General features: G+C 44.6%; 1 protein-coding gene across 1 annotated transcript in view; it reads right to left on the minus strand.

Annotated features, from left to right (window-relative positions):
* CCDC180 (coiled-coil domain containing 180) overlaps window positions 1-14,855 on the minus strand; it is a 60,466-nt gene that overhangs the window by 3,131 nt on the left and 42,480 nt on the right. Inside the window, exons 31-36 of the mRNA XM_058694842.1 lie at window positions 13,430-13,507; window positions 8,170-8,236; window positions 7,257-7,398; window positions 4,148-4,308; window positions 3,469-3,606; window positions 2,605-2,716 (exon numbers count right to left, since the gene is read on the minus strand). Of these exons, the coding sequence (XP_058550825.1) occupies window positions 2,605-2,716; window positions 3,469-3,606; window positions 4,148-4,308; window positions 7,257-7,398; window positions 8,170-8,236; window positions 13,430-13,507 (698 nt within the window). The remainder of the gene's footprint in view (window positions 1-2,604; window positions 2,717-3,468; window positions 3,607-4,147; window positions 4,309-7,256; window positions 7,399-8,169; window positions 8,237-13,429; window positions 13,508-14,855) is intronic.

Consider the following 14,855-nt stretch of genomic DNA (forward strand, 5'->3'; position numbering starts at 1 on the left):
GTTCCCTTCAGCACAATTATAGGAGTGAAAAATTGGAAATGGCCCCACGTTCAACAGCAGGGGACTAATGAATAAAGCACAATGCACAACAAGTGAAAATGCTCAAGAAGATGATTGACTGGCTTGGCCAATGTCCACCCGAGGGCGAATTAGGACATGGAAGAGCACACACCCTGTAACACACACACACACACACACACACACACACACACACACACACACACACTCAGGTCTGTGCCCAAAAGGAAAGGACTGGAAAGATGGGACAGCAAACATTAAGGGCACTTAGTTCTGAGTAGAAGGACTGTGTTTTTCCCTTTCTTTGTAATTAAGATTGAGTTTTTAATTAAAAATAATTTTTTAATGTTTTTATTTATTTTAAGAGAGAGAGTGATCAAGCAAGGGAGGGGCCGAGAGAGAGGGAGACACAGAATCAGAAGCAGTCTCCAGGCTCAGAGCTGCCAGCACAGAGCGTGATGCAGGGCTTGAACCCACGAATTGTGAGACCATGACTTGAGCCAAAGTCAGACGCTTAACCAACTGAGCCACCTAGGCACCCTAAGTTTTTAATTTTTACCATAACAATGTATTGTCTTTGTAATAAAAACTTTTGAGAGTGCACGTGTGAGTAAGTCGGGGAGGGGTAGAGGGAAAGGGAGAGACAGTTGAGCTGGCTCCATGCTCAGAATGGAGCCTGATATGGGACTTGATTGATCAAACCATGAGATTACGACCTGAGCCAAAATCGAGAGTCAGACACTCAATCAGCTGAGCCATCCAGGGATCCCAAAAGCTCTTAAAAATACAAGTAATCTATTTTAATTACTCAGTAGGTAAGTAAATGGATAACATTTACTATATGATTTAAACCTCGGGGTGCCTGGAAGGCTCAATCGGTTAAGCGTCAGACTTCAGCTCAGGTCATGATCTCGCAGTTCAAAAGTTCGAGTCTGGGGGCGCCTGAGTGGCTCAGTCGGTTAAGCGGCCGGCTTCGGCTCAGGTCATGATCTCGTGGTCCGTGAGTTCAAGCCCCGCGTCGGGCTCTGTGCTGACCGCTCAGAGCCTGGAGCTTGTTTCAGATTCTGTGTCTCCCTCTCTCTGACCCTCCCCTATTCATGCTCTGTTTCTCTCTGTCTCAAAAAAATAAATAAACGTTAAAAAAAAAAAACAACAAAAGTTCGAGTCTGGCATCGGGCTCTGTGCTGACAGCTCAGAGTCTCAGCCTGCTTCAGATTCTGTGTCGCTCTCCTTCTCTGACCCCTCCCCTGCTCATGCTCTGTCTCTGTCTCTCTTTCTCTTTCAAAAATAAACAAAATAAAAAAATATTAGTCTTTATATAGTTATAAAAGCAAAACACACGTTAGAAAAAGTTTAAACATCACCTAACGGGGGAAAAGAAAAAAATTTAGGAGTCTGTCACCATTCCACCCACCAGAGGTGATCATTGTCAACAGTGTGGGACCTGTCCCTCAGGCTCTGTCTTTCTCATTCTGTGTCTGTCCCTCACACAGATTCACATACATATATGTGAATATATGTTTATATCACATATGCACTTTTTAAAAAAAAATGGTATCATAGATAAGTACTAATTGTGAACTTGCTTTTTCCCATAACAGTATTCCTTCCTGACTCTGCACACTGGCATGCGTAGACACGCTGACCCCCTTTAATGGCTGCCCAGTATGCACTTGTACATCAGGACCATAATTTACTGATCCAATCACCTACACGTGGATGTTAGTGTTGTTTCCAGTTCTTTGCAACATCAAATGGTGCTGTGATGAATATGCTTGGAAAGATATCTTTGGAAAAATTGTGTATTTCTGTCAGATATATTCCTAGTGTTAGAACTGCCGGGTGAAAGGTATACAACGTCTGAATTTCGACAGGTGCTGACAGAGGGCTCTCCAAGACAGGGATATTGATGTACACCTCTCCAGGGGTCTCTGTGGTACCTGGGCTTTCTGACATTCTCACCAGGGCTGGGTGTCACTCAATTTGCAAACCTTGCCAGGCTGTTGGTGAAAGTGATATCTTAATAGTGTTTACATTCTCATTATTCATCCTCAGTGAGGTCAAGCATCTTTTACACTCACTGTACATATGAACTGCTTCTCTTTTGCATTGCATGTGTTTGTCCTTTGCCTCTTTTTAGAAATGTAACCTCTACCATGGGGGAGGTTACGTCTTTTTCTGGCCTATAGCCTGTTAGGAACATTTGTCCAGTTGTGGTTTTTCTTTCAAGTTTTTGACATTTTTCTTCGTTTTTATTTTGGCCATGGAGGAGTGCCAGCCATTGCCTTCACAGCTTCTGGCCCTCATCTCCTACTTAGGGAAGCTGTCCCTACTCCAAGATTATGAAAATATTTACTATTAGGGTTATTTTTTTACATATAATTTTTGACCCATTTGGGATTTACTTTTTTAATTAAAAAAACAACAACACCTTACTGTTAACGAAAACCAAAAACCATCAGTCCTCTCGGTAGAGAATCTGGTTTCATTCCAGTGAGCTGGGGAAAAGCAGATGCCCTGGGCCCGTCTGCCTCCATCTCACCCCCACCCCTGGGGCTCAGGCACAAGGTCCATGGCACCACTTACTTGCAACCCGGACATCGTCGATGGTGACCACTTCATCCAACTGCAGCAGGAACTTCTCGGTGAAGGTGGCCAGGCTGGCTATGAAAAACCGGCCGTACTTCCTGGTGAATTCCTGCAGGGAACATGGGGAGTCTGCTGCTGCAGGGAGAGGGGTCTGCCCCCAAGGCCAGCTGAGGGAGGACTTGGGGAGCTGGCAGGTGAGACGAGACCAAAGCCATGAGTCAACTATGTCCGAGTTAAGTGGCATCTGGTACTCAGCCAAGAGGCCTCTCCCAAGAGCTGACTGGGCTCCAAGATAGGAAATGGTTTAGAACTGGTCAAGCTGGGCGCCTGCGTGGCTCAGTAAGTTAAACATCTGACTTTGGCTCTGGTCATGATCTCACAGTTTGTGAGTTCAAGCCCCGCATCGGGCTCTGGGCTGACAGCACAGAGGCTAGAGCCTGCTTCGGATTCTGTGTCTCCCTCTTTCTCTGCCCCTCCCCCACTTGCTTTCTGTCTCTCCTCTCTCTCTCTCTCTCTCTCTCTCTCTCTCTCTCAAAAATAAATAAACATTAAAAAAAAAGAGGTGGCCAAGGAACACCCAGAGGTTATTCACTAAACACAAAATACATAGATGAGGGTCTTGAAAAAAGTTCTCATTAGTAATTTTGTAATTAATTCATTTAGAAATCAAAAGATGCAAGTTAAGCCAGTCAGTAATGACCAGCCAGCTCTATGAAACCTGCTGGCTTTCATGCCCCCTTTGGCCAGGGTACCATCTAGGGGCCATGCTCAGTGCTGTTGCTGGACTGTCAGTTGGGGGAGTCTATCTGGGGGCAGTACAGCCCTCAGCACCCAGGCCCAGCAGCCAATGGCACCACTGACCTCAAGCTTCTCCCTGGTTGCCATAATCACAGTGTCTAAATCATTCTGCCTTTTCTCTTCCACTTGACACAGAGACTCCATTTCTTGGATATGTGCGGGATGTCCGAGATTTTGATGGAGCTTCTGGGCATTTTCATCCTTTAATCAAACAATCCAGAAATCAGTGGGGATTTTGACCTGGTCTCTAGGTCAGGGCCAGAATGTCACGGGCCCATGCCCTCTGCTAAATGGCCATAGTCAGACTTGTGTGCTCTGACCCGGGTGTGGGAAAGGCCATGGATGGACAGAGGAAGGCAGAGAAGGCAAGATGGGGGCATGACTGGAGCTGACTCTGAAGGCTGGGGAGTGGGAGAGCTGAGCAGCAGCCCCGGTATAACCAGAGCCTTAAGTCCAATAAAATCAATGGCATCCATGTCTCTGCTCCAAGAACCAGGTAGACCTTTGCTGCTCATGTCAATGACCACACTCCCACAGAATCAGCAGACCCACTCATTAAATCCAAAAAAGGAGTTTATTGAACACCTTCTATGAAGAAGAAGGCATTTCTCCAATGCCCTGTGTCCCTTAGTCCCCATGCAACGATGCCAGCCTGGCCAGTTCTGCCTATGCCTTGCCCCCATTTCTGAGCTCCCAGGGGCCCTTGGTCCCAGAGAAGGAGGACTAGTCCTGGGGCTCCCACCTTCCTTATCTCCAGCTTCTCCTGATAATCCCAGAACTGTCCCCGGATCTCTTTGGCAGATGCACAGAATCTTTTCCAGTGGTGTTCTTTGAAGTTCTCCATCACCAGCCAGCAGACCTGGGGCAGCAGCTCCTCAAATCTCCTCATCTGGGCCCGTAATTCTACAGGAGTTGGGAGGTGGGGGACCAGGCGAGGGAACAGAGCAGAGCCAAGCTGCTGAAGTGATCTCTCCCACAAAGCCCCAAAGCAATTTCCCAAAGAGAAGGACTTGGTCTACAATGTGGTCATAGCTATCTCATTAGGAGGGATCCTGTGGTCAGAGCAGTACAGAAAATACTGGATTAAGCAAATTCAAAGGACTTCTCTTCAATACTCTACAGGACTTCCCAGCTTATGAAAAGTGCATGGAGCCTTGAGGAGTCTGTTTTATCCATTATCTCCTCAAAGACTGCCTCGACCCTGGTCCCCTTCTGTCCCTGGGGACCCCTAAGTAGCTCTACGTTACACCTACCTTCTCATCCATATCCCTTTACCTCTCCCAGACTATCATCTCTTTGTTTCTCTGCATTGTGTTTTGGAAATTTTCTCTGATAGTAGAAGCCATTCACAATTTCAAAATTTCAACTATTTATTTTTCCAATATAGAAGTTCTATGTGGTTCTCTTTCCTATCTATTTGGTCATTTTCATAGTCTCTCACTCCTTCTTCATGTTTCCAGTATCCTTTTTAATTTAACTGTAATAAATACATTATTTTATATTCTGTGTCTAATAGGTTCAGTATCTGAAGTCTTTACTGATCTCCTTCTGCTGCCTCATGCTTTAGGGGCCTTTTCCCTGTGTGTGTGTGTGTGTGTGTGTGTGTGTGTGTGTGTGTTGTTTGTTTGTTTACTGTGAGCTCTTATTCTGGGAATTTGACTTGTGAGAATCCTTAGAGGCATGAATTGAAGGTGGGTTTCTTTTCTAGAAAGGATTTATGGTGTCTACCAGATAAGCATCTGGGCACCACTAATTCAAGACCATTTTAAGTTAAATTGTCGGTTGGAGGTCTTTTGGATGATCTACAAAAACAAAGTTAACTTCAGGCACCAAGGCCATTTTATAGTTACAGATTCTTATTAGAGTTTCCCTTCTGCTTTACCCAGTACCAAGGTTTTTTAATAAGACAGTTTCCTTCTAGTTGCTGCTGCTGGTGGTGCTGAAGGACAGGGGAGGGAGACTTGGTTTCTGTCTCATTCACCCCACTTTGCAGCTAGAGCCCTGAGGGGGTGGTCCCAGTTTTCTGTGGCTTGTGTCCTTCCAGACTTTGCACCATGGGTGGTTTGGGGCTTTGTCTTCTGCTCCCAAAGCCCTGGAGGCCATGAAAACAAAGGCTCAAGCTCACCTGGGAGTCAGCAATATCCTTACGGCAATGTGTTACTGTTCGATTTCTTTCTTGGAGTTCCTATTTTCACCCAATGTGGGACCCTTGTGTATTTCTTACTTTACAGGTAGCTCATCAATTAAAAGAGCTCATCCCAAAAATGGTATATCCAATACTTGTAAATGTTTTCAGTGGGAAAGGTGGTCAGGATACTGGACTCCCAAATATCAGGAAATGGAAGTCTCCATTTAATGGGAACTGTGACTCTTCCAGAGAGGGACATAATCTTCGGCATTTCCCAAACCTATACGTTTGACCACAGAACCTTTCTTTTGAGGAAGGTCACATAGGATAGGATCCCAGACTTCACATGGGGACATTCTGAGCTAGAGAAACAAAATGCTCCAGTAGTTTCAATGCCAGTCATTCTATAGCCACAGTAGTGAGAGCCACCACTGGTTATTTCCTCTGTATATGGCAAGTCTGTGTAGTGGGCTTAATCCTCAAAACACTTGCACAGTGAGTGTTGTCTTTATCTGCAGTTTACAGACAAGGAAACTGAGGCTCACAGAGGTGAGGTGACTTGGTCAAGGTCATAAGGCAGAGAGAAGGCAGTGCTGGGCCTTGAAACTAGGTCTAGCTCTCCTCCAATCATCTCCCCCTTCTACCCAACACAGCAGGAATAATTAGGACTTACAACCGCATAAAACACGCGTGGCTATGGACAAAGATGCAGAGGAACGTGGAGAAATGGGCAAAGGTGGGCGCTGGGCGTGTTTTCACAGCCTCTTTAATGTCATTACAATAAATGTAAATGGCAAGATGTATTCTACCTGCCTGTTTTCACGTCCCTATTCTCCAGGAGGCTGTGTCTATCGGGGTCATCAGAGCCCAGCATGGGCCAGGCATACAGCTGATACTTAACAAATACCCGTTGGAAGTTTTCTTCAAATGTTCAAATTTGTGGTAACAGAGTTACCACATGACCCAGCAATTCCACTCCTAGCTATACATCCAAGAGAAAGGAAAACTTATGTCCACACAAAACGTGTATGTGAATGTTTATAACAGCAGTATTCACAGTAGCCAAAGGTGGAAACAGACAAATGTCTACTGATGCAGGGTAAACAAAACGTGGCATATGCACACAATGGAATAAGAGTGAGTCATGAAAAGGAATGAAATACTGACACATGCTACAACACGGATGAACCTTGAAAATGTTATGCAGAATGAAAGAAACCACTCACAAAGGAGCACACAGTGATTCCGTGCATATGCAAGCTCAGAATAGGAAATCTGCAGAGGCAGAAAGTAGTTGAGTGGCTGCTTAGGGCTGGGGCAGTGATGGAGGGACAGGGAAGTAGTGATCGTTGCCCAACTCTGAGAATATACTAAAATCCACTGAATTGGAGATTTTACACGGGCAAATTGTGTGGTATGTGACTATCTCAATAAAGCTGTCAAAATTACCTGTGCAATGAACAAAACATTTTTAGTGATACAAATCACCAGATTTCTCAAGAAAAGTGATTTTTTTTTCAGCGTTGTTGTGCCTCCCAGTTAAATCTGATCAATGTTTTTACCTAATTCCAAGATGGCAGCTTTTCACAGGGAGGCTCCTGTGCCTCCCTCAGTGACCTCCGGGTCAGGAGGGCACCCTCCGGGCTGTGAGGCCCAGGCTCTGCTCAATTGGTGGCATGTGCCACACCCTCGACCTGCCTGCCCGCCTGCCGCCCAGACCCACCTATGAGGCAGGAGTTATGGTACTCGTCTGTCTGGACATGGTATTCCAGGATCCTCTTGCAGATATTCTCTGCACACTGGTCAAAGTTTTCGTACATGCAGTCAGGCCTGGTGACTGAGTGCTTCTCTTTGCGGTAAAACTCCTGCAAAAGAGGTCGATGCTGTCTGGGCAAGGATGCTCACCATGGGGCTCTGGCCCATGCTCCTGCATCCTCCACCCCACTCTCCACACCTCCTAGCCCATTCTCCTGATGTCACTCTTCCTACCCAACTGCCCTTTTTTCCACTGCCAATATCCCAGTACTCAAGGCATAAGTGACTGAATGGCAAAACTCTTTTTTTGTCCTTCAAGACCCAAATGGAATCTCATTCCAACGACCAGGTTGAGAGCGTTCTATGAAGTGCCAAACTAGGTACTAGGCCAAAGGCCACAAATATGGATGACTCACAGACCCTATTCTGAAGGATTTGCAGCCTAGTGGGAGGCCGACAGGAACGCACACAGACACCCCTGTGTGGGGTGTGCTGGAACTGTGCACTCGGTAGCTCCAGCAGCCCCATCCATCTCCCTGTGGTGCCGCCATGTCTGTTGCCCTATGCGGGGTGCTGGCCTCCCAGGGACAGAGACTGGGCTTGTTCCTCTTAGCCCACCCAGTATCTGACATGTAGTAAGTGTCCGAGAAATGTTTGGTGGCTCAGTAAATGGATAAATGAATGAATGAGGTTTAATTTTTAGCATGAAGAAAACACCACATGAAGTGACAGAAGCTAGGTAGCTGTGATTGTGGGTCCCTTTCTCTCAATTTCACCCACAAAGCCATTATCAGCAAAATCTAAGAGGCAGAGGTGGCTGGGGACATATGGCCAGCAGCCAGTCCAGGGGCACGCAGAGGCCTCTGGGCAGCAGCCCTCACCTCCACAACATTCAGCAGATGCTCATTGCTCTCCCAGAGGAGGGTCAGGATGATCCCTTTAAAATCCCTGAAAGACACAAAAGACAGATCCCTGAGGGGTCTTGTCTAATCACACCAAATGGTGTGGACAAAACCAAATGGACAGAACATTCTGAGTGCTCAGCAGCCCAGCCAGGATTGGACAGTTCATGTGATTTCCAGGTGTGTTCTCACCTAATATTTCTATTTGTCTAGTTTAATGGTTCTTGTATGTGATAAGCTGGGTTTGGCCCCTTCCAAGAGTCTATTCTCTTTTGGCCTCATCACTCATTGTAGCTACTTGCTCCTGCCCTGGGACCTTTGCACACACTGATTCCTCCCCAGAGAACATGGTTAACTTTCTTCTTGGTCACATTTGCTCCTGCTCTTCCTCAGATCCTAACCTGGTGGCAATTCCTGACCATCCTGGTCCAATGCTCTCAGAGTGGTCCTCAGCCCTACAACACTCCCCACAGAGGGATTTGGGATTGATTTTTGTGACTGGCTTCTCTTCTAGAAGATGGTAAAGTCCATCTAGACAGACCGCATGTGTCTGTTTTGCTCACCATGGGACCCCCCAGTCCCGCTACAGGGTCTGAACTTATTTGTACCTCAGTATTGGTTGAAAGAAGAAAGAACAATTTCTTATTAATCAAATAAGCAGGACTTCCTGTAGGACCAAACATCCGCCTTCCGGTACCTCTGCCATTTAGGCTGACTCTGCACACACTGGGGCTTTATTAAACAAAGTTGCACAATACCAGTGGATATTCCTGGCCAGTTAAGTCAATTATCTCAATAGTAAAAGTGAAATAAGGGAAAGGATAGATGTATTAGAACTTAATTTAACTTAGAACCTTAAGATGTAGGACACTTAATTTTTCACAATTTTTGTTAAGTGATGCAGCCAATTTCTAAAACATATGTATATAGGCCACTCACTGTTTCATTTTAAAATTCACTCATCATAACTAAAGAAAATTAGAAATATACTGAAAAGCAAAGGAGAAAATGAATGCCAACATTTTATTGTATTTCCTTCTGGCTGCTTTTAAAGTCAGTTTGGAATTAGGTTCATGTGTATTTTACATTCTGTTCACTTGTTAAGTGTTCCCCCACATTAAGATATCTTTTTAAATGGCTGTGTAACACCATCTAGTATGTAAGCACCATGGTTTGCAATCCTCTATTTTTGGACTGTTAGGTTTTCTGATTTTTTTAAATCTTTCTTTTTTTAAAATGTATTTATTTAAATTCAAGTTAGTTAACATACAGTGTAGTATTGGTTTCAGGAGTAGAACCCAGTGATTCATCACTTACATGTAACACCCAGTGCTCACCCCAAGTGCCCTCCTTAATGCCCATCCCCCATTTAGCCCATCCCCTACCATCTGTATTGAAGAGTCTCTTACGGTTTGCTTCCCTGTTTTTATCTTATTTTTCCTTCCCTTCCCCTATGTCCATCTGTTTTTTAAATTCCACATATAAGTGAAATCATATATTTTGACTGACTTATTTAGCTTAACATAATACATTCTAGTTCCATCCAGGTCATTGCAAATGGCAAATTTTCATTCTTTTTGATTGCCGAGTAATATTCCTGTGGGGTGTGTGTGTGTGTGTGTGTGTGTGTGTGTGTGTGTACCACCTCTTTATGCATTCATCAGTCGATGCACATTTGGGCTTCTTCCATAATCTGGCTACTGTTGATAGTGCTGCTATAAATATTGGGGCGCATGTGCCCCTTGAAATCAGCATTTTTTAAAGTTTATTTATTTTGAAAGAGAGAAAGCACAAGTGGGGTAGGGGTGGAGATGAGAGAGAGTTCCAAGCAGGCTGTCAGTGTAGAGCCTGACGTAGGGCTCAAACTCACAAGCCATGAGATCATGACCTGAGCCAAGATCAAGAGACAGATGCCCAACCAGCTGAGCCACCCACACACACCCCAAAATCAGCATTTTGTATCCTTTGGATAAATACCTAACAGTGCAATTGCTGGTAAGATACTTCTGTTTGTTTGGGGCTTTTTTGGAGGAACCTCCATACTGTTCTCCAGAGTAGCTGCACCAGTTTGCATTCCCACCGACAGTGTAAAAGAGTTCCCCTTTCTCTGCACCCCTTCCAGTATCTGTTGTTTCATGAGTTGTTAATTTTAGCCATTCTGACAGGTGTGCGGTGGTATCTCATTGTGATTTTGATTTGTATTTCTCCAATGATGAGTGATGTTGAACATCTTTTCATGTGACTGTTAGCCAACTGGATGTCTTCTTTGGAGGTGTCTATTCATGTCTTCTGCCCTTTTCTTCACTGGATTATTTGTTTTATTGGGTGTTGAGTTTGATAAGTTCTTTATAGATTTTTGATACTAACCCTTTATCTGATATGTCATTTGCAAAAATCTTCTCCTATTCTGTCGGTTGCCATTTAGTTTTGTTGATTGCTTCTTTCGCTGTGCAGAAGCTTTTTATCTTATTTTTTAATGTTTACTTTTGAGAATGAGAGACAGACAGAGTATGAGCAGGGGAGGGGCAGAGAGAGAGGGAGACACAGAATCTGAGGCAGGCTCCGGGCTCTGAGCAGTCAGCACAGAACACGACACGGAGCTCGAACTCATGAACCATGAGATCATGACCTGAGCCAAAGTCAGTAGGTTAACCACCTGAGACACCCAGGTGCCCCCAGAAGCTCTTTATCTTGATGATGTCCCAATAGTTAATTTTTGCTTTTATTTCCCTTGTCTACTATTTGACTAGGCCTCATCCTTGGACACCGCCTTTGGCTTGCCATGTCCTATGTTAGTAAGAATACTACTAAGTCAGGGGCACCTGGGTGGCTCAGTTGGTTAAACATTGGACTATTGATTTCGGCTCAGGTCATGATCTCACTGTTCATGAGATCGAGCCCCATGTTGGGCTGTGCACTGACAGCATGGAGCCTGCCTGAGATTCTCAATCTCTCTCTCTCTCAAAATAAATAAATAAAGATTTTTAAAAATAAATAAATAATTAAAAATACTGTTAAGTCAGTTCAGATACTACCCACCCACCCCCACCCAATATCTGAGCACCTCTGATTTCCAATAGCCATGGCCTGCCTGCAGCAAGAATCCTGCTAAGTAGGCAAGAATCCACTACCGTTGAATTTTCAATCTACTGACCTCCTCGCTCTGCATTTTGGCTATAAATCTTCTCTTGTCCTTATTGTATTCTGAGTTGAGCCCCATCCCTCTTCCCTGTTGCAACAGTCTTGGCACCTATTGCAATGGTCCCACATAAAGTATTCCTTACTGTTTTAACAAGTATCAGAATAATTTTTTCCTTAACACCTCCCACTGGCAGTGCCTGGGAGGGACCATCTGCACCCTCCCTTGATAAACTGGGAACTTCCTCTAAAATCTATTTACATATTGGTTAATGTTGGGCAAAATATGGAATGGATTTGTTCCCTTTTCATTTGTTTGCATTCTAGTGAGAATTAGTGTTTTGTCCACATGTTTGTTCCTAATTTTATTTCTTCCTCGCGTGCGGTCTCTTCCTATTCTCCCTTTACCCTATTGTGTGCTGGAAATTTCTTTAGCAATTTTCTGGGGGAAGGGGATGGGGAGAGGAGCCAATTTTTCCTTTGTTGTCTTTATTTACCACTATTGTGTCTTGACTGGTTGTTATCTAACTTTTAATTGCATTTTATCTCAAAGGAGTTTAAAAATTTATTTGCCAAAATTTTCCATCTTTTTCCTTGTGATTTCATCTAGTGCTTCTTGGAGTGATGATCCTGCATTACTCAAGGGCGGCCTGTAGACAACTTGCTGGCTTGTCTTCACAATTCCAAGAAGAGGACTCTCTTCTACCCATGTGCACAGGGAAGGTGAAGGCTTGGGGAGAAGTCACTTAGCCAGAGTCCCAAGGTAGGGGTAAAAACATCATCAGTCTGATTCCATTTTCTGAGCAAGTCACCACTGTGTTATGCTAGGTAAGTCTCTCCCTTTCAGAGATTTCATAAGTGCTTGATTTTTTTTTTCTGTTTAGCCTGTGATTTTTTTTTCACCACTAAAATACTGTGGTGCATCTATACTGTGGCTAACTATTTAGCAATACAAAGGGATGAACTACTGATACATGCGACCACTTAGGTGGATCTCAAGGGCAACATATTGAGTACAAAAAGCCACTCTGCAAATGTCATACACTGTATGAGACTGTTTATATGAACTTCTTGAAATGACAAAATAATAGGGATGGAAAATGATCAGTGGTTGCTCAGGGTTAGGGATGGAGAGGGAGAGGGCATGGGTACGGCTATAAAGGGGTGACAGGAGTGACATACAGTTGGTGGTGATGGAACAGTTCTGTTTCTTGATTGTGGTGATAGTTACATGAATATACACATGTGATAAAATGACAGAACTATAAAAAGTTGAAAGTCAAGATTTTGATGACGAGGAATGCCTTTTTTGAATGGGACAAGGGAGCATCTAGCTGCTGACTTGGACCCAACTTCTAGGTCCTGAAGTCACTCTTCTTTTCTTTATTTTTTAATGTTTATTTATTTCTTAGAGAGAGAGCTGGGAGAATGACAGAGAGAGAGGGAGACAGAGGATCCAAAGCAGGCTCTCCGATGTCAGTTCAAAACTTGACATGGGGCTTGAACCCACGAGCCATGAGATCATGACCTGAGTCAAAGTCAGACACTTAACCAACTAAGCCGCCCAGGTGCCCTGAAAACCACCCTTCTTTGTAAACTTCACAAACCCCAGAGATAAGACCAGTGGGGCAAAAAGGCTGATGGTGAGTTCCCTGATTAAGGGGGAGAGGGTATCTCTGAGTCTCTTTGATTGCTTTCAATTTTCTGAAGTTGCTTATTTGCTTGAAATGCAGCCATTAAGTGGAACAGAGTTTGTTTTAATAAATGAAATTAAAATAAAGGGAAAGAGGAAAGAGGGAGGTGAGGCATTAAAAAATTGAAGAAAGAAACCCACAAACAAATCCCAGACTTGAAAGAGGTGTGCTTCCCACTACCCCAGAAAGCTTAACTTAGAAAATGTGAAATTTTGGTGAAAATGTCTCTCAACAAATTTAGGTGAAATGGGATGAGACAAACTGACCTTGACCCTCATCTTTCCCCTTGCAAATCTCTCCTGCTCTGCCCCCCACTTCTTATTTTCCCCTCAGCTGTGTCAGATTTAGCCACCCCCTTCACAGAGACAACAAGTTAAAATGGACTTAAAGGAAAAGGTGCCACTTACTCAGCTGGTGGCGGTGGCTTCTCCCCGAGCACCTGGTACTTTCTGTCCATTCGGTTGGGCTTGGAGTACCGTGTGATGCTGTGGGACAAAGGTGGATCAGTGTTCTGGAGGCTGGGGTAGACAGGCAGGTCTGTGGGAGCCCCACCTAACTTGCTGGAGGCCCTGCATCTGCCTGTGGGACACCGTGACCCCCATGTCTGGGCCTGAATCCTTCAAGATACTTCCCTACTCCTCAAAGCTTTGGAGATGCTTATCGTGGGGGTCAAGTCCTCATTGCTAAAACTGACCCAAGGCCCCTGGGAAGGGGCAAGGGGCCAGAAATTCATATCCTTGCTTTCCTGTGGGGAGGACCCAAAGAAAAACAGGTTGAGGTGCTTTTCAAACAAAAATACAATGTGCCCAGTTAAACTTGAATTCCATATAAGAAGCGAATAATTTTTAGTGTAAGCATGTCCCATGCAACATCAGACAGCCCCAGCAACATGGACTTCATTTTGTAACCACTGAGAGACTGAATATACAGATGGGCAATAGCTGGACTGTACAAAAATACAGAACTCTGACCCAGAACCTGCAGCAACGTGCCCAGGAAACCAATTCCTTGTCTATAATAAACAACTCGGGAAGCCAGCCTGATAGAAGTCAGATCTGGAGGAAGCCATATTGTCATCTCTAGTGGCAATCCAGAATGCCAAACAATAACTCCTGTAACAATCATCTCCAAATGGCCAGGACTTGATGACTAACTGACAGCTTCCCTGAATTTTGTCCCTGCTTCCAACTTAGAACCAATCAGGGAAAGTCAAGTACACAGCCCTAAATAATCACATAGAATGCCCTGCTGCTAGCTGGCCTGCCTCCAGCTTCCCCACATCAACAGCCTCCAATAAAGGCACATTTAAAGCCTTCCTTTTCTCCACTATACAGTTTTTCACTCTTGTCTGCCTTTGAGTCTCTGCTAAAACATAAGTAATGATGGCTGACTCCCTTGCTGTACCAAGCTCCGAGTAAATAGCCTTTGCTTTTCTCATTTGGTTTGTCTTAGGTTTATTTCCACGTTGCAGATGGCATTCATGTTCATGGACCTTTTGGAGGTATGCAAAGCAGGAACTGCCTCACTGCTACTTCCTCAAAACCAGGAATCAAACCATATAAATGAGGGCTCACAGAGGACCCAAAAGTCAGTTCAGCCACTGGCTCTGTTACTTGCCTTCTGTTGAATCAGTGTCACTGTGGGCCCACATTCACTGAGTAATGAGTCTAATGACCCCTACAGGGGCATAATGGGCAGAGTGCCTGGCCAGGATGCAGAGGCTCAGGATTTCTCCTGGAGAGAAAGCCATCTCCAATGTCCCTCTTTTTGACTGGGAAGAATGGGTATGGGAGGAGGGCTGGGATCTACCAGTTGTGACCATGGAAAACCACT

This window comes from Neofelis nebulosa, chromosome 12, assembly GCF_028018385.1.
Source record: "Neofelis nebulosa isolate mNeoNeb1 chromosome 12, mNeoNeb1.pri, whole genome shotgun sequence".
Taxonomy (NCBI): Eukaryota; Metazoa; Chordata; class Mammalia; order Carnivora; family Felidae; genus Neofelis; species Neofelis nebulosa.